We start from the raw sequence: 19980 nt of genomic DNA, 5'->3' as shown, positions 1-19980 counted from the left end.
CAGTTATCAGTTAATAATAAAGATATATTTACAATTAATCATTTCTTTTCTACATAATTTACAATTGCCAACTCCTAATGGCAGTGTTAACAACGCATAATAGTTCATCATTTAATGTTAATTCCAATTATTTGTTGGATCAAAAATCACATCGATATTAAATTAGATTGTTCGCCAATTATAATTGGTAACTGTACATATTTAACACAATTCTTATAACACCATTATTATTATGTATATTTCCTAATTACAATTATTAATAAACAATTTATAACAGAATCGAGCGGACGATTAAATAGGATGGATACATACAAAGTTCATCGTTTAGAGACATATATTTAGAAGAGACAATTTTCATTTTCGTTTTTTGAAATATTTTATTTATGATTTCTGTAAGTTGTTCCAAAATTATCAGACCGACACGTTCTACAAGAAGTCTTGAGTAAAGATTTGAATGAAAATGTAATAGATAAAATATTAATTGACTTTACCCAACAATAACACAATATAAATAGAAATTTTAAAGACTTCATTGAGTTATTAAATTTCGATCGCATATATCATATAGAAATATAATCTAATTTGGAATAAACACAATAATAATTAAAATAATTAACATGGAAATATAATGGGTACAATACTTGAATGGAACCTTTATATTATGTCCATACGCATATTATAGAAATTGTAGAGTTTAAGTCTACATAGGTAACATTCATATATTTCATTTAATTTGCTATCTGGGTGTCTATTCTGAGGTATGTGGTTTACTAAAAATGTAAAGGTGTAAGACTTAATACAGTTACAAAGAGGTAGACATTTATATGCGAGTTAAATAAAATTAATTCATTAAAAAGTTAATAATAGTGTAAAGTATCTTTTCAATTGATCAATCAATTAAAAGAACCAGACGATTTGAAAATTTGGGAACATGTCAATATATGATTTGTATTTATATCGAAGATTTCAAAAATTTTACCATGGACATAAATCTTTACTCACACGATAAGTACATGCAAGCTTTCGAAAATATATATATATATATATAAATATATATATATATATATTTCACGGTAGTAATACTCGCAGCTACTCCTCCTGATTTGATTCAACACTCGATTCTTAATCTAATGTGGCATCGAGTTTTTTTTTTTTACATACATCAACAAATTATTTAAATCTATACTTAATATCTTATATCGAAGTCGGTGGAAAAGTGAAAGTAGTAAAATAGCATTTTTCCCAGGTACTTCTTTGATAGAGGATATAAACAGTAGGAGTTGCAAAGGGTGGTACTACCAGCCTACCAGTACGAGCAAAGATTTCTGTTCCTGTTGTCACACTTGAGCCTCGAATCTAGCACGTGTAATTACCGATGGCTTAGATACCACAGGCATCGAAAAAACAACCTTCACAGCACTGAAAAGTTTCTGACTATTGACTAAACAATAATAATCTATTAGTGAAAAATTACTACATTCGATCACTATCTTAACATTCAGTAAATATTTATCTATTTAACAACTGCGATAAGACAATATTGATCTTATGTACTTAATATTAATCGCTAGATAATGTAGGACCACATAAACCTTGCTCCAATGATTCTTTTATTTCTTAAACAGAATCTTTATTACGATACAATATACAATAATAAAATATCGCAATCTGTGGTTATTTTTTTCCGCCACCTATTTGAAAAATAATAAAAAGAAATACATGAATAAAAGTCTAAATTAGTGAAGACATTAAGTAGCTAATGATTTTTTTTCTCAGTAAGCAACAGAAATATATTTATTTCATTAAACTATACACAAAAATATTATAATTACATATTTAACATGATTCACTTTACAACATAATTGGAATGTGTTAACTAGTATTTACAATATAGTAGCCCTGCCGTGTGCAAGTGTGACAAAATGCAGATTTTTTTTTTTTTATAAGAAGTTCTAAGGATGCCCAGGTGGCCGTGCGACATATATGTATGTATATATGTTATATATAAGTATATCACATGAAATTTTACTGTCATTCAAGTATGCCCATTGAATCCCTTGCAGAAGCACGATTGACTGGAGAGTCGACAATTTTTTTCATTCGTTACCATTAGGATTATTTTTTTGTTAAAATGAGAGCAAGGCTTCAGTGGTATGTGCTTAAAAATAATCGCATCTATTATTAGAAAAATAGCTTTACTTATTTAGACAAAAATTGCCTGCCCTTTAACCAATATTTTGTTAACCACCCTTTGTACTGTTTTCAAGGCATCTTGCTTACTGTTTCCCTGCGCTTTTACCCACCAACAGGGGTAATAATTCTTCATGGATACATCTCTAAAACTTCAACATCAAATATAGAAAATATATGTCATTATATTTATATATTTAGATACATTTTATAATACATATATTATGTATATATGTAAATTATGTACGTCTATACTTGATTCGTTTGCATAGGTATTTTTTGAACCAGAGCTCCTTAACTTGGTCCAACACCTAAGCAGTAGTATATTAGCTCTTAATAGGTACTTGAGGTCCACATTGACAATAAGGAGCTCTATCTTGATTTTTGAGATATAACAATAGACTAATTCATGGCAAAAGTGCCAAATGAATTTATCGTTTCATTTTCTTTTAGCATGAAGCATTTCCATGAGAAGAGTTTGAGTTGGTGCTCCACCGCTACAATGTTTTTGATAAAGATGATCTTCTCCCCTGCTCGCCACCACGTGGATTCCTGGTAATACTGCTAGCAGCTTGTTAAACTTATCCTATTATATAAAATTTAATTTATACGTGTTAAAATGTATAAAATTTAATTTATACGTGTTAAAATGTACAAAATTTTTACGAAAAATTTAAAAAAAAAAAGAATACTAATTAATATATGAGGTCAACATACCGGTATAGAAGGATAACACGTCAAAGTATAATCCAAAAGAGCTTGTTGAACTTGTTCGTGACCTTCTTGTACATGTTTCTTGTTAACTAATCCACGAACTTCTATATATTTAAAAAATAATCAATCAACTTTATACATCAATAATAATAAAATTTGACACATAAATATATAAAGATAATCGATGTACAGAGATTTGAATGTAAGGAAAATTGAAAAAAAAAAGCATACCATGATTGAGCAGCATCAAGAATTTCATGCATATATAATCCGAAAGATCGAATTTGAGTTCCTGAAGTTTGGACGATAAATCATTGAAAAGATCTGCCAAAGAAGGAACCCCGAGTAGGCCGAGACAAAGGAGATCAAACTTTTGACCATTATGAAGCGTAGTCTCATCAGGTAAATTATTGTGTAACCTTTGATGAAGATGATCGAGCACCAACATATCTGACCAGGAGTGCTGTAGCAACTTCATTTGGTCATCAACCTGTCCAAAAAAATATTATAAATTATAAAAACATATAGAACATATATAATAAATTAAAATGGAAGAATTTTATTATATTTTTCAAATAAATCCAATTATTATCAAATAGCTTTTCATTTATAGCATGAAAACATTTTGAAAACAAATTAATAAAATTAATAAATTAAAAAAAAAAATTACAAATTTGAATGTTAAAAATAACAATGAAAAAAGCATAATTAATTACGAAAGAAAAATCATTTTAATTTATATAAGATACAATTTAATAAAAAATAAAATATCGATATATAATATTGCTCCATATTGTTTGTAAATTATAAAAGCAAAAAGTATCGATGAAATTATGATAATACCTTTTATAAAATTTATAAATATAAATATAATAAAAACTATATAATGAGTTAAATAAATGATTTATAATTAACATGGGCCTGCTTTAGGATAACCGCCATAACCCAGAAACGTATCTTGCTATGACCTAGATATGAGGCGATGCTTGAAATCATTCAGTGATTGTGCAATGCTGTTGGTTACCTCACATCCCCGTTCATACCACCAACAAGCCAGCGCGGAGTTATTTATCGGTAAGAACTAACTTCTCTTGAAAAATATTTTCATCGATGGTTAAAATCAATAAAATTTTGATAAGTTATATAATATACATGTTTAATATATATTTATGTATGGCATAAAAATCGGTTGATCTAAAAAATAGTCGATACTTAATTCGATAACCAAATACATAGTTGACAAGTATCATAAAATTCAATTCCATAATCAAAAAATAAAAATCATTATAATCTCTGATTAATTTATAATTTATTAATATATAATATGGAAGAAAAAAATTCAAGAATTTAATTTTGATATAAATTTATAAACGATACTTACAAAAAACCGATCAATGGTCATAACGACACGCAAATGATTTTTAAAGATTTAAATAATTGCTTTCGTCAAAATATAATTTTTTTCAATTTTTCATGATTCTATATATCAAATTATTCAACTTAATCTTCTAAGAATTGAATATACGTTTTATATTACGTTTCATAAACAAATTTCTTTGTTATTTTTAATAATTCCCAGATTCATACAATTGCTATATTATATATAGTTTTCATTTATAATTTTTTCTATAACAAATTTGAAGAAAACAAAGTATATTGTTTAAAATTTATGACAAGATTAAATATAATATATGTATTTTCATTCTATTATAAAATGATTTTTATGATTAAATAAAGATCTATATTATATGATACAATACCATATATATATATATATATATATATGGTATGATAAATGTATGGAATAAATGTAATATATTTAAAAAAAATATTGACACAAACCTTGAGATCCTTGAAGAATACAGAATTCCTTGCCCAGTCCACCTGAGAGAACAAATTTTGATCGAGCACTTTGCACATTAATTCGAACAAGTCCACTTCACACTGATTGTACGTTTGATTTTGTAATAATCCAAAAAGCGATGCCTGCCACTCGCGATCGTCGACTGTTTGCACAAAGTCTCTTATCATCGGACTAGTTTTCAACGTGGCGGTAGAGGGTGCGGAGCCAGTGGCTCCATGAGATTGTGTGGACTGTTCGCCGAAGTTGAAGGCCTTCGGACTCGGGGTGGTGGAATTGGCAGCCCAGAGCTTACTATCCAGGCCAGGGTTGAGATTGTGCAGGTGATTACCAGCAGAAATGTTTGGCTGGGAAGACGGTGCGATCAGTTGATGCTGACCAGCTCCGCTACCAGCTTGTGTCGTGACCAAACCAGCGGCCACGGCTGCGGGGGATGGACTCGAATCTGGAGAAGAGGTTAGACTCGAGACCTGAGGTATTTGTATTTCCTGTTTAATATGCAGGAAAGGCGTTACGGCGGAGGGATAGTTCGATGGGTCACCGAGGCTGCCGCGTATCGTTTGCAGTGCCAGCTGCCGTTGTCTCATCATTTGTAGCTTCCGCGCTCGGTCTCTCTTGTACATAGGTCCAAATTTATTCCTACCGCCTCTCATCCGATCCGCTCGTACGGCTATAACAAAAGTAAACGTACAAAAACGTATTGAAACAACATCTCATCCCTCGTCTCGAGGCGCAAGTTTATCTGAAAGATGAATTTTTTAATTATTCGAATTTTTTAGCTAATTAGCCAAATAGAATGAGGCTCGTTCACTTTTCATATTTATTCATTATTTCTTAATTTTTATTTACTTTCTTTTTTCTTTTTTCTTTTTTCATCGCTTCAATAATTGATTTTTAATTTTAATATTTCAATTTAATGTTATTATGTATTTATAAAAATGCTTAATTATCCGAGAATGATAACTGTAAAACTTGATATAATTTGATGATAAAACGAAGTAAGTCACCGTCAGAGTTCAAATTTTAAAGGTAATGCCATTCAAGCAAAATGGAAATGAGATCTAATCTTAGCCAAATGGGACAAAGCGTGAACGACTTGTAACTGTCATTGCATTACGTCTTTCAAACAAGTCTACTTACTGTTTCATGCAAATGAGTCTTTACTTGCAAAACATGGATCTCCACCTACGAAACTCGCAGGTGTTATTTGGCATATTGAACGTGCATCATTATTAAAAGCGAATGTTAAGACTTGTCAATATAAATTATTCTTTGATCTTAATTATTTTTAACGGATAATTTGTTAATATTCTTCTTTCAGATATTACTTTGTCGATATGTTGATTTAATAAAAAATGATTTCAAAATTATAATATATCGATACGCGATCAAAATTTTGAAACATTTTAATGCAAAGTTGATTCTTTCGATATAGATTGATACGGTTAGATATTTACAATTGAAACTAGCTATATATTATTAGTGCATCTTCGAGTTAAGATGGAATTAAAATTACATATCGTAAACAATAAATTTCTAGATATGTGATTCCAGGATACCGGAAATTGTCTAACAGAGCAATTCTTGATATAGATCTCCCTTGCCAGGCGAAGAATTAAAATGTGCATAATTGAGAGACATAGCATAATCGATCAATCGGTTTGAACCGATAAACGAATTTAATGAAATGGCGAATAGGCGAGATAAAGAAAAAAAGAAAAGAAGAAGAAAAAATGAAAACGAAAAAATAATATTAAAATAATTACAAGAAATAAAATATCATTGGAATAAAGTTGATGTGGATAAAATTCAATTTTTTCTCTTTGAACTTTTATAGAGCAAATTAAAAACAAAAAAAATAAGAATTTAAAAAAGGAAACATAAAAGATAAAAGAAATAAAGGGAAAAAATGGGAAACAATGAGAATAATACTAAAGAAGTAAAATCTCGCGCCATAAAAGGAGAGCCCGCGCTCGTTCATCCATGTGCATCGCAATGGAGAGTTAGTCGTGTCGCGGTGTGGCAACGTTTCTTCGAGAAGAGGTCGTGTGCCCGATGACGAATATCCATGATCCTCAGGGTCACGGGTGCAATCGAGGAAAGATTTCGAACAGCTTTAACGATTTATAGGGCGGACACACGGATAAATCGGCAACGTTGCCTATTTTCGTACGAAATGTTTGCTATCCCATCGTCGCATGAAACAGCGGCGTTCACGACAAGCGAGCGAGCGAGCGAGCAACAAGCGCGGTGCGCGCTCGTTGAAAGTGAAAGGAGGTTGAATCGCTTGCCCGTCCACTTCTGCTTCTGAGCCAGCCTGCCTAGGGAGGAGGGCTTCCCCTCTGCCCCCTTTCGACACACATACACATAGACGCGACTTATGTCGAATACCGTCGTCCGACATCCCGCCACCTCCTAACTTATACTTATTCCCTTCCCTCCAATCTGCCTCCCTGCTCCTGCCTCCTCCTAACACTGCGCCATCCGTCGATCCACATTACCGCCTCCGCTACTCTCTGTACACGCTTACGCCTCTTCTCTTTTTCTTTTCTTTCTTTTTTTTCATTTTTCTTCGTACTCGTCGATTCTTTTTTCCAACTGCTTTTCGCTACTCCACTGCTGCGCTTCTTTTTTCTCTCTTTTCGCACTCTTATGCCTTTCTTTCTCTCTTTTCCTGTCTTTTTCGAATATATATTCCTATATCCCGTTCCTGATCTTTCCTCCATGCTTGTCGCTTTTGTGTGAACTCCGCATAATGCGACTATCTAATGCATCATCTACGATCGCATACGAATGCAATCATGTCGTACAATAAACACTTTGTTTCATATTTTTTATGATTTATTCATTTTTTTTCATTTGATGCGTTAATTACATGCGTTTATTTCGTTTTGATTAATTATCCAATTATTCTCGATAAAATATTTATCAGAAAAATAGCAAACGTCTATGAGCTGAAATGTCAGTCATGCACGATGAATCGTTTCATACTCGAATATTAAATTTCATACCCGAATCGAGTCATCGTTTTCCGAACTTTTATATTGTTAATTTTAATATTATCTGAATATTATCTGTATTATGCAAAGCGATTGCCATCAAGAATTATGCGACATGTTCGCGCTTGTGCGTATGACTCTTCATTTTTTTTATCCGGTGACACTTTCTTTTCTATTTTTTTTGCAATTTACATAATGATCGATTCGATGATAATTCAGACAATAGCCGAGAGAGTAAGCCAATATCGAAAGTTGCTAAACTTGACTTTCAGGTTATTGCTTTCGGCCACTTGTTCTCGATTGCTCGCTTAATGCTACGCAATGTCGCCATCGGGTATCTCGCAGATTTATTTAACATGTGTTAAGCTACTTCGACATCTTTTTTTTTAATCCTTCACATTAGTTTCATCTTATTCTTTTAATTATCTTTTCTTTTTTTTTTTATTTTATTTATACTTTATATGGAAAATCATTTCTACATTTTAGATCGAATTATGATCTTACACGATCGTGTTCAATTTCTTTTCCATTTGTAAACAACAAATCTAAGAAGAAACGTTCAAAGATAGACACAGAGGGCAAAATTTGATTTTTCGTTCAGCGGGATTTTTTTTTCCTTATTGGCATCTTACTACGTTTATAATCATTCCATCCATGATTATTCTTTTCATAATATTACTAAGCATAATAAATCATTTGCGTTATCATACGTATATCTTTTCATTTAATTCATCTTCATTTAAAATACATCAAGAGTTTGCAAATCATCATGTCATATATATGTAATTATATATATATATATATTTACATATATATACGTATACATGTATATACGTAATATATAAATATCTATAATATATAACATATATAATAATAATATATAAATATATAATAATGTGTAATGATATAAATATCTTTAATGAAATGATATCTGTATCTCAATTGATAATTGGTGAATAATGGATTCAGCTTAAAAAAATCCCTTTTTTTAATTTCTTATGATTAATCGTACTATAATGTGGCAATGAAAAGCATGGAATTTCATATAGATATTATATAGCGAATATTAATTTCTATATTAAAATGGCATAACAAATCTTTAATATATTTTCAATTGCAAACGTATCGTTCTCTAAACGATTTGAATAACATATTATGAATTTTTTATATTTTTGTTAAATCGAAGCGTGTATACAAAAATCGAAGTGTATATATATAATCGAGCGGATAGCAATATCTCATATTTGGGATAGTACATTAATATCGATATACCCATCATAGACAGACATGTTCTAATGAAAATCGCGAAAAATGATTAAAGTAAAGAAATATTGCCTCTGTCAAACAACAACAACAATCGAAAATTCAAAAATGCACGAAAATTCTATTATTATGAAATTAAGCTTCGAGTCGATTTTTAATTTTATTATCGGAGATTGGATTTTCACAGGATCAAAATTTTATTAAACGATGATGAAAATTTTTCAAAATTTGAGGTTTTTCGAAATTTTATCTAATTTTATCCTATTAAAATTTCACAAAAAGATTATCGCGATTTATGATACGAATAAATATAGTTGATTCGATTTATAAGAGAAAATTTCTATAAAACTCTTCTCTTTCCGATTGCGTAGGAATTTGGCAAGATGATAAATGTGTAAGTAAATACATTGACAATTTTCCATCGAATAGTTCCAATAGTTAGAGAAACTGTACGCGCCACAATTCTCGTGAATTCATAGATTATGCAATCATCGAACGCATCGTCTACCGGAAAAGTTTCATTTTTGTGCAATTAATCACCTGATCTTTTCTTCTGGCTGAAGTGGAAAAAACAAAACATTTTTAAACAGAGCTTGAAAACTCTTTATTTTTGAAATAAACAAGGAATTAAGAGGAATGAAATTATTTTACACGTTCAATTCTAATTCTTACACCAATTCTATCGGTTTTAATCGAATTGTTAAAATTGACAATAAAAAAGCACTAAACTAAAGTTTTTTTAATGCAGTTATAAATAATAAATAAGAAAACTTGGAAGATAAAATTATCGATCTTCTATTTTATATATTTATTCTTTTATATTATATTATACTATATTATAATTAATATAGGAAATAAATGTCATAATTTCTCAATTATTTTTCTTTTTGATAAATTTTTATATATTTAAATGAATTAATAATAAGTAATTTATATCTATAACTATTTATTATAGTAAGTATTTATAAGAAAGTAAATTGTTCATATTTATTTATAAACTTTTCAATCGTAATTTTATCATATTCTGTTTGATATCTTACATCAATTTAAAGTTCTTGATATTACATAGATTAAAATCTAAATATAGGAAAAATTTTCTTTATCGATTACTTTAAAAAATATTTATTATAAATCAATAATTTTTAAATATATGTTAAAACATAATGATAAAAGAATCATTTGAAATTTTAATTCCTCATGATAGTTATTCAAATTTAAAAATTCTTCATAATTTTAATCAAAATCATCATATATAATTGAAATAATTTGAAACAGTTATACCTTTTTCAAAGCTCTGCTTTTAGAGAAACGAATCGATAAAGAAAAGAAAAATATTAAACTTGATAACAACATGACATAGTAACTTTTCGTTTTTTCTTTTCCTTTTTTTTTTTTTTTTTTTTTTTTTTTTGTTAAATCATTAACTACTTATCGACGTATTTTACATGTGTCAAATATCATGACATGTCTATTGATAACTAAAAGAATCGAAATTCGAATCATGAAGAATACATAAAAAATGTACAAAATGTACGAATTTGGATTTTATTTTGAATATTCAAAATGGAAAATCATACTTCGTATAAAAATAAAACAAAACAGGAAGATTTTGGTTTTATTAGATCAATCATTTCAAATAAACTAAAATATATTTGTTGTCAACGTTAAACAAGATAAATGTAATTACATGTTTTTCCGTTTACTAATATGATATCAGTAAGTGACACGTATCTATGATAAAAAGCTTCAACTATGCTTAGCGGGTTGACCTTTTCTCTTGAGCGGAACAATTGCGAGCAATTATAGTAGTACAGTACAAGTGGCACTAGTTTATAACGAAGATCTGTAATAAAAACACACACTCATATTTGAAATTGATATTTCCATTGGTTGTTTCGTATCTCCTGCTATATTACAAACTAATCATACTAAACGGTCTATGCGTACAATTGAGATCTACGTGTGTAATAAGACGCGTACAAATCATTGAAAGAATGTAATCTATATCCGGTTTGTAAAATTCTGACGATAATAGTACACGTATTATATTATACCAAAAAGAAAAGAAAATTCACGAAGTGGATTTGGTCTATGGGTCCAATGACGTCAACTCCCCCCCCTCCTTCCCCATAGAAATTAATAGGCGATCACGTGATCACCGTCATCCAATCGCACAAGACAAGTTTCCCTCGTGACGCAGCAGACGAGATCATTAGGGAATTCGATCATTCGTGCATTGCGAAATAATGCAAAATAAAAAAATTAAGAAAATGAATAAAATCGTTAACTAAAAAATTTTTATATAATACTAAAGCTCTAGTTGAATAAAGAATATGATCTTCCAACTAATCAGAAAAAGGAAAGATAAAGAAATAATAACTTGAAATAATTATCTATGATATATACATATGATATATATATATATATATATATAGCTATGCGTTCTATTTTATCAAATGATGATATTAATTCATTTTCACATTAAACTTCAAAAATATTTTGTACCATGATAATTACGATAATATTTAATAATTCTTTCATAGATTTTGAAAAATTAGCTTTTAATATTAGATAATATTTAATTGAATCTTCTTTGTAGAAATAAATTAATATTCATACAATTCAATAATTGCTTCTATTATCAATAATTGTCCTGCTTTATAACTTAAGCTTTTCAAAAATTCGAATATCATTAATATTGCGGCAATGATGACATAGATCATATGCTGTAATCGATAAATATATGTATATGTGTAATATAAATATATGTAAATATATGTGCACACATACATACGCACGCACACACGCACGCACGCACGCACGCACAACGTAAGAAGTACAAAATATGAATTCGGGCGTGTGCTGAAGAAAGAAAAAAGAAAAATAACACGAGAAAGAAATAGAAGGTTCGGGGAAAAGATGAGGCTCCACTCAACCAAAGATTACACAATCCCCGCCTCAACCTAACCTTTCTTCCCCACCTCTGTTATGCGCGCGCGTGAACAACGAAGGTAGGAGTCGAATACGCGAGTAAGGCAAGTTAAGGCAGGTAAAGCAAACAGGCAAGGCAGACAGGCAGGCAAGCAGGCAAGCAGACAGGCAGGCAAGCAAGCAGCCGACCAGGTATACCTTCTTGCAACATAATATAATAATTATGAAATTCGTGAGTTTCTAAACAGAGGCGCATGCCACGATTTCCGTTGTCCCGCTTGATTTTCCAAACCTTCCATACAATGTATATTTTCTTTCACCAGATCTTTAAAATGTTAAGAGAGACCGTACCATTCCATCAATACTTTTCGCAATATTTTTGGTAGATTTTTGACTTTAGTATCAACAATGACTGCTCTCACTTTTACAGCAGGGCACAATCTGTTGAAGAATTGACAGGACCTACTCAAAAGTTTAAAATACCCTATTGGACCGTTAAACACGAACCTGATCCACGTGGCGGACAGATGCAAAAGATACGGCGGCGGTTTTTGAATTTGAAGTCGTAAAAGGAATATTTTCGTTACTTTTAATGCTATCTACAGCTTCGATATATAAAATTCTCGATATATTATTATAATTGTTTTCATTATATTTCTATATTTTTTTTTTCATTTTTTATTTTCCAATTAATAAATTACTTTTTCTTATGTTCTAAATACCCAATGATTATTTATTCCTTGTATGGATGAAAAGTGATTAATATCTCTTATATAATTATATATATATATCTCTTATATTAGATCTAAAAAATAACTTGTAAAGTAAGTTTCATAGATGGAAGTATATTTATTCTATCGAAAAATTGTTTTTTTAAGAAATCGTATGCATAGAAAGATGATAATAGAGACGAATTCAAAATATTATAAATTTTATTTTACAAATGAAATTTATCGAGAAAATAAAGTTTCGTCAAAATAGGAAAGCATCGCTCCAACTCATGCAAATAATCATTACTTATCAATTGCAAAATTATAAAAGAATTATAAGTGAATTTTATAGGATTAACCATATGATTTTAAAGAGTATTAAAATGGTAACAAGCCGAATCTTTCTTCCGAACAATCGGATAGTTAAGAAATTTACGTTACGTAAATTAACTGGAAATTTGATATTAAATTCGACAATAATGAAACTTGGTTCCAAAAGGCAATTGAATCAGCATTTTTTCTTTTTTTTTTTTTTTTTCATATTAAGTAACATCCATATTAAGTAATATTTAATAAGTGGCACGAATGGCGAGTCTTTTTTCATGGCTAATGAATATATATATATACACACAGATACAGACTTCGTGTGTCATAACAGTTGAAATCGTTGGAACTTTCAACGTTGAAAGCGATTATGAATTTTTTTCAACTCTAATTTCACTGTCTTAGGTAGTGAAAATATATTTCGACCATCTAATAGAAATTTGTTCTGGACGTTGAAAGGCTTTCACTTGATTATATCGCGTGGACGCGGAACGTCCATCTTAAATTTCTAGATACCACTTGCGAAATAATACTGATTTGGTTTTAGTCACACGCGTGCACATTGCCGTTCTTCCAAATGACGAGTCTATTTTTGTTCAAAAAGAAAACTTATTAGCATCGGTGATATATACGGAACTTTTTATCAAGAATGATGATATTAATAAGAAAAAGAAAGGTGCATGAAAAAGCTAATGTTTTAAAAAATATATTGAAGAGGAATTTTTTTATATCAGTTACACCAGATGCCTAAAATTAGCGTATATATAAAATATATATAAAAGATTCTACCATTTCTTTAACATGGCCATCCAAAGAACATAATTACATTTGAAATGATTATTTTATATAAAAGAATAATCTAGAAAAGAATTTTTTATTTATTAAATTTGTATAAATAAAAAAATTGATAAATTAATATTATATATTGTAAAATTATATTAAATCTAAAAAATTCAAAAGAAATAATTGAAAAAAAATTATAATTATTACATCGTACATAGAAATAGTTAATTACAAATTTAAAATTGGATCGAAAATAAAATAAGAAATAAAATATTATATTTCGTGGAACGAGCAATATGAATCTTGAAAAAAGAGCACTATTATTCTCTTAGAGCTCATTAAAAACATGTTTAATAAAAAAAGAGAGAAAATTAGTTGCATAAGTTATTACGTTTTTTTCATTACAGTTATATTTCGTTAAACGGTATCAGTCATTTGACTGATTATTCAGTCATGTAATCGTAAAACTGAATCATAATTTTCGAAGAATCATAAATTTTCAATAATTCTTCTTATAAATTCTTATAAGTTTAGAAATAAAAATTTTCTTCTATTTTATTCTTTTATTATCCGTATTTAGTGTTTTTAACAGACGAAGAACGAATGAATTTCGTCATCGTTTTTTTTTTTTTTCGATGAAATCAGAAATACGAAAGTTTCAGAGTATTTTGAGTAAAAATGGATAACATTTAAAGAACCGAACCAAAGAAGCAGTCAAATTATTCGCAGCTGTGAAATTCTAACTGTAGTGTCAATATTTGATTGTGTCTGAACACATATGGCGATACATTCGAAAGTAAAATTAAAAATTCAACAAACGTTTTAGCGATTGTCGATAGTCTGTTTAAAAATAGTATATGGTGAGTACAGTTTTGTTTCGAAAGATAAAATAAATTTAATTATTATTGAAAACTAGAATAATAAGAATCAGATATCGAAAAACTTTTTATTTATCCGAAAAGTTTATAAACCTTTCCTCTTGTTGTAATATTTGTTAATTTTCTTAATCACCATGTTAAAAAAATTCGAAGAGTTCAAAAATATATAAGTTGAAACGTGTTTGCAATTTTTATAGAACAAAATCATCATCAAAGATTTATCATATGATAGATGCATTCTTTAATAACTTCATAATTTAATTAGAAAGGAATGATTTTCAATTCAACTTTTTAGAGTCGGATAATGTTTGAATTACATTACGTTTGAATGAATCTTGTTCTCGTATTCATGAACTAATAGCAAATAGCAAGTTTGTTCCAGAATTGTAATAAGTTTTATCATATGATTATCACAAATATATTAACCGGTGTTTTTATCAAATATCAACGCTCTAGCTTTTCAATATAACGTACTTTTTTTTTTTTTAAATATCGAAAGTATGAAGCGAAAGATAATATGTCCGAATATAAATACATAAGTTATATATTTCATTTACTAAAGAGAAATATAAAATGTAAATAGATGATAAGAAATGTTATAATGATAATGTAACAGTGATTACAATCGAGAAATTTTTGTTATCGATTGTATGTGCATATATATATATATAAAACAACTATTACAAATCGACAAAAAAAATGGTCAAGTACATACACTATTGACTGTTAATAATTGATATACATATATTGATATATATATATATTGATACCAAATAAGAAAATATAATGTGTTAAATTACATATATATATATATATATATATATATATACTTTTAATAAAGTGAAGATTGATTCGAGCAGCAAAAAAAAAATCAAACGATCTATTCCGCCTAATTGATATAATATTTACATTCTGAACGGGCATTTTTACATTTCTGAATAGCGTGCAAGTAAGAAAGTGTTTCCTTTCGTAAACATTCGCAAGCACTCTGGAAACTTTCCGCGTTAAGCAATCCTCATTGCCGTTGTAGGAACGCCGTGGAAAACAGCGTGCAAAGGCGGCAATTGCAACAGCCTGTTTCGAGATTCGCTTAATTGCTGGGCCTTGAGGGCCTAGACCCAGTTATTCGTGTTGCATTAAACGCTTCATTTGAATCATCTTAATTTAACCATTATCAAAGTACGAAAAAGATTTTATAAAATTAGAAATACCAAAAACGGCGATTATAGTTTTTCCAACTATACATGTAATTGCAAAATTTATATATATATATAATTCACGTATGGATAATAGATGATCAAAAGCTAATCGTAAAGAGGCAGCTTGAGAAGACGATACATTAGTTTAAAAAACTGACGGTAAGTATATTTTATTAAAATTATTATATTTATAGAAATCTATTATATTTATATATAGAAATCTTTTTATTATGCATATATAAGTGTTAGATTTTATTTAATCCGTTGTGATCAATATGAATCAATATGAATTTGATCATATGATATTAGTATAATTGAAATTTAGCAATGAAACGAGTTACATGAATAATATTTACGTAAAAATGAAAAAATAAAAGAAGTGCCTGCCAAAATTAAAATATTGAAGCGAAAAAAGAATTTATAAAGAAAGATAACAATATTATTTGAACATTTTACATATGTATGATATGGTTTAAGTTCAACGTTAAGAGTAATGCGAAAATGCACGAACATAGACGGATTTTACCGAGGTTTACCGAAAGAAACCGTACGATACCGAAATACAAACCTCACGCTTTTGCGTCTATAATAAAAAATTTTTGATATTTCGCAGAATTTATAAAAAGATATTGAATAAGAGATAATATATAGATTGATAACAATGCGATAATATTCACGCATCAATAATACTGTGAAAGAATATACATCAAGAATATTTTCAATGAAGCAATAAAAGCAAATACATTAATGTAAAATATTATGAAAATAATAATTCAGATTTATAATAATAAATATATTTAAAAATTAAAAATATTTCTAAAAAATTACTATGTAACATTTGGCATTGAAAATATCAAAAAGATAAGTAATATTTCTTTTATTAAGATTTCAATTCGTATTAACGCAAGTAGATATATATATATATATATATAGCTATTCAAATATACTTTTGATTCCAAAACCTATTACATGTGCAAACGCAATAATACACATGTCCCACGATTATGTTGCATAATTGAACATCGAAATCTATTTGGTCGCATATACATTTCCAATGTTTTACCTTGTGCATAAAAATCGCGATGATACCCGCATGCAACGCTTTCACATCCAAAAAAATGAGCACTCATATTGTTGGTCAAATAAAACTGATTTGCGTTACAATATGAAATTTTTTGTATAGTTATTTTTGTTTTACGGATCATTCCACGTTATTCAATTTGCAATTTTTGCAAAAAATTTTGTTTAAAGTAGAAAAAAGAAAAAAGAAAAAGGAGAAGAAAGAGAAAGATTTTGTCGATCCGTTGCCAGCTATCGAAAAATTACATGTGCGCATACGTTCTTTTGCAAAGCATAACGGAAAGGCGTAAGAAAAGATAGATAGCCGCGCTAGAATGACGTCACAATTGAACAAAAACTCACCCTCAAGCTTCATGCCGACTTCGAGGCACTTCTGAAAACGGCAGTAGGGACACCGCTTTCTTTGCGTTTTGTCAATGTGACAGGACCTCTCGGCGACGCACGTGTAGACCTTTTTGTTTTGGACGGTGCGTTTGAAGAAACCTTTGCAGGATTCACAAGTGAGTAGCCCGTAATGGTATCCGGAAACTTTGTCGCCGCAGACCGGACAGAGTTCTTCTATGATGATGTCCTTGGTATCGGGGAATTCGGACGGACACGGTATCGAGCCGGTCACGACACCAACCCCGACCTGACCCAATCCGGGATGACAGAGGGTACCAGTTGGTAATGAGTAGGTGGTAGTTGGTATCGCGACATTGCCGCTTACCGTAGCGGATCCGCCGCCACTTGCACCGCTGGCCGCACCACTACCGCTACCGCCACCACCAGCAGAGGCATTCCCTGCGGTGGGCCCACTACCGCCAGCGGCACCCGCACCACCGCCGCCACCCGTTCCTCCTCCACCACCGGTACCGGCACCACCGCCACCGGTATAATTGCTGCCGCTACTCTCGAGGGCTGTCGATGTGCCGCAACCACCACCTCCAGCACCGTTTGCCGCGCCATTGCTGCCTCCACTGCCACCAGTGCCGCTTCCGGCTCCTGTTGGCGAGAACAGACACGTGTACACCTTCTTGTTGCCGCAAGATCCGATCTCGAGTGCCGATGATGCGCCGCCGCCACAGCTACCGGTTCCACCGTTGTTACCGTTGTTACCATTTCCACCACCGCCACCTCCGCCACCACCACCTCCGCCGCTGCCCCCACCTCCCCCACCTCCCGTTGGCGAGAATAGGCACGTATATACTTTTTTACTGCTACACGGCGAATTATTCCGTTTGAAAAAACCTTTACAGGATTCGCACGTAAGCAGACCATACTGATAACCAGACATTTTGTCCCCGCACATGGGACACCGTTCTTCAAGGGCGGTGGAGTCGAAAAACGCGGCGTCGAAATTCGATATACCCTGCGAATGCGCCTGATTATGTACCGGCAACTGTTGCTGTTGTTGCGGTTGTTGTTGTGACTGTGATTGATGACACATTGTTGTAGGAGGACTTTGAGCGCAATTCCCATACGGCGAAGAACCGTATTGTGGTTGTTGTTGTTGTTGCGCTTGTTGCTGTTGCTGACCAGCACTGGCCGCACCTTGGGGACTACCCTGAGGGCTTAAATGGAACGGCGACATATTCAGGGATATCAGACCCGAATGCTGCTCCATCTCCAATAACATATCACCCTTGCGCGAATACTGCACGGAGGAACGTGCTTGTGGCGTATTGGCTCATATATGAATTGATTGTAAATTCTTCTAATTTTAACCACTGTGGTAAATGATAAATGTTTTCCGTTTCTTTTCTTTTTTATATTTGCCAGTGGCGTGTCATGTGACGGAACAACCACGGTTAATAGATTATTCTTTTTAATTTTGAAACAGTAATGATGTACGACGTGCAATGTCGTGATACTTGTATATATTATAGTATCACAGGCTGCGTACGTTGTCGATAAGGATGAGAATGTGACGACAACCACAACGACGACGACGACGACGACGACAATGACGACAACGATGACGACGACGACGACGACGACGACGACGACGACGACGACGACGACGACGACGACGACGACGACGACGGCGACGACGGCGACGACGACGACGACGACGACGACGACGACGACGACGACGGCGACGACGACGACGACGACGGCGGCGGCGGCGACGGCGGCGGCGGCGGCGGCGGCGGCGACGACGACGACGACGACGACGACGACGACGACAACGAAAACGATGTAATCAAAAGCATAAGCGTAAAAAGAATATACACTGTATTCTCTTGGCACATACAATATCGATCACTAGTCACGTTTTTCTACGACACGCGTTTATGAAGAAAACCATCGCGCACCACCGCAGAAAATAAATTCTGTTTCAACCGTGTTACTACGTCCGAATCATCGTAATATGTAAAAATGTGGATTTCGTATGTTGCGTAAAAAAAGGAAATTGTCAACTGTCACTGAGGCATTTATATTATTTTCGAAACAAAAAAATCACTATAACATTTCTCTTTATTATCTTTTTCTAGTTGTGATCACTGATAAATCCAACTTAATGTGAGACGAAACAACGATAAACACACACGAGGTTCGAACTGGTATTGAAGCCACGAGGTATAGAATCGTTTTGACTAGGATCACAGTGCGAAGAAAACAATAGGATCGTTGTTCTATCGAGTACGCGAATCACTGGTAGCGTTATCGAATGATCACACATGCGCGGACGCGAATCAAAGTTTGATCACGAAGTTTTAACACAAAATAACTGAATAATACGAGTAAACACGCACACACTGTAATCCAAGAGTATTCGTACTGTATCCGTTAAAAAAAACAAGAATGCATCAAGTCTAGTAAAGAAACACGGAGAGTGAGAATAGAAAAGAGAAAGAATCTTTCATTTCTCGGACCATGCGACTTGACAACTCGGCTATCTGCGTACGACTAGTTGTCTTCTCGTCTCGGTGCTTTTCTGAAGGGCCCAACCCCCTCTTTTTTACCGCCCTACCGTCGACACATGGAGAAATAGGTAGAATCAGAAGTCTGTTTCGTGAGACACGACATACGTCACATATATCACAGCAACAAAAACGGTAATTA

General features: G+C 31.7%; 2 protein-coding genes and 1 long non-coding RNA gene across 3 annotated transcripts; 1 reads left to right on the top strand and 2 right to left on the bottom strand.

Moving 5' to 3' along the window:
* Positions 1-6: 6 nt before the first annotated feature.
* LOC726450 (nuclear hormone receptor FTZ-F1) lies at positions 7-18724 on the bottom strand. Its single transcript, XM_006557392.2, has 5 exons — positions 17275-18724; positions 4747-5435; positions 3136-3394; positions 2908-3008; positions 7-2776 (listed from the first exon to the last, which is right to left on the bottom strand). The coding sequence occupies exons 1-5, from the start codon at positions 18548-18550 to the stop codon at positions 2630-2632; spliced, it is 2472 nt and encodes an 823-aa protein (XP_006557455.1). The 5' UTR covers positions 18551-18724; the 3' UTR covers positions 7-2629.
* LOC107964063 lies at positions 11646-12592 on the top strand. The gene is made up of 2 exons (XR_001702201.2): positions 11646-12150; positions 12389-12592. It is a non-coding gene; the product is annotated as an uncharacterized LOC107964063 (long non-coding RNA).
* A 68-nt stretch (positions 18725-18792) lies between the features above and the next one.
* LOC113219112 (uncharacterized protein DDB_G0271670-like) lies at positions 18793-19162 on the bottom strand. The gene has a single exon (XM_026443867.1). The coding sequence runs from the start codon at positions 19125-19127 to the stop codon at positions 18795-18797; it is 333 nt and encodes a 110-aa protein (XP_026299652.1). The 5' UTR covers positions 19128-19162; the 3' UTR covers positions 18793-18794.
* Positions 19163-19980: the final 818 nt, after the last annotated feature.

Source organism: Apis mellifera, linkage group LG1, assembly GCF_003254395.2.
Source record: "Apis mellifera strain DH4 linkage group LG1, Amel_HAv3.1, whole genome shotgun sequence".
Lineage (NCBI taxonomy): Eukaryota > Metazoa > Arthropoda > Insecta > Hymenoptera > Apidae > Apis > Apis mellifera.
This window is presented reverse-complemented; position numbering and strand designations above follow the sequence as displayed.

Coding starts and splice junctions, on each gene's coding strand:
- LOC726450 (XM_006557392.2), bottom strand. CDS start 18,550: ATGTTATTGGAGATGGAGCAGCATTCGGGTCTGATATCCCTGAATATG. Junction 5,436..17,274: donor AGTCGGCATGAAGCTTGAGG/GTGAGTTTTTGT, acceptor CTTTTGTTATAG/CCGTACGAGCGGATCGGATG. Junction 3,009..3,135: donor CTTGATGCTGCTCAATCATG/GTATGCTTTTTT, acceptor TTAAATATATAG/AAGTTCGTGGATTAGTTAAC.
- LOC113219112 (XM_026443867.1), bottom strand. CDS start 19,127: ATGCTTTTGATTACATCGTTTTCGTTGTCGTCGTCGTCGTCGTCGTCG.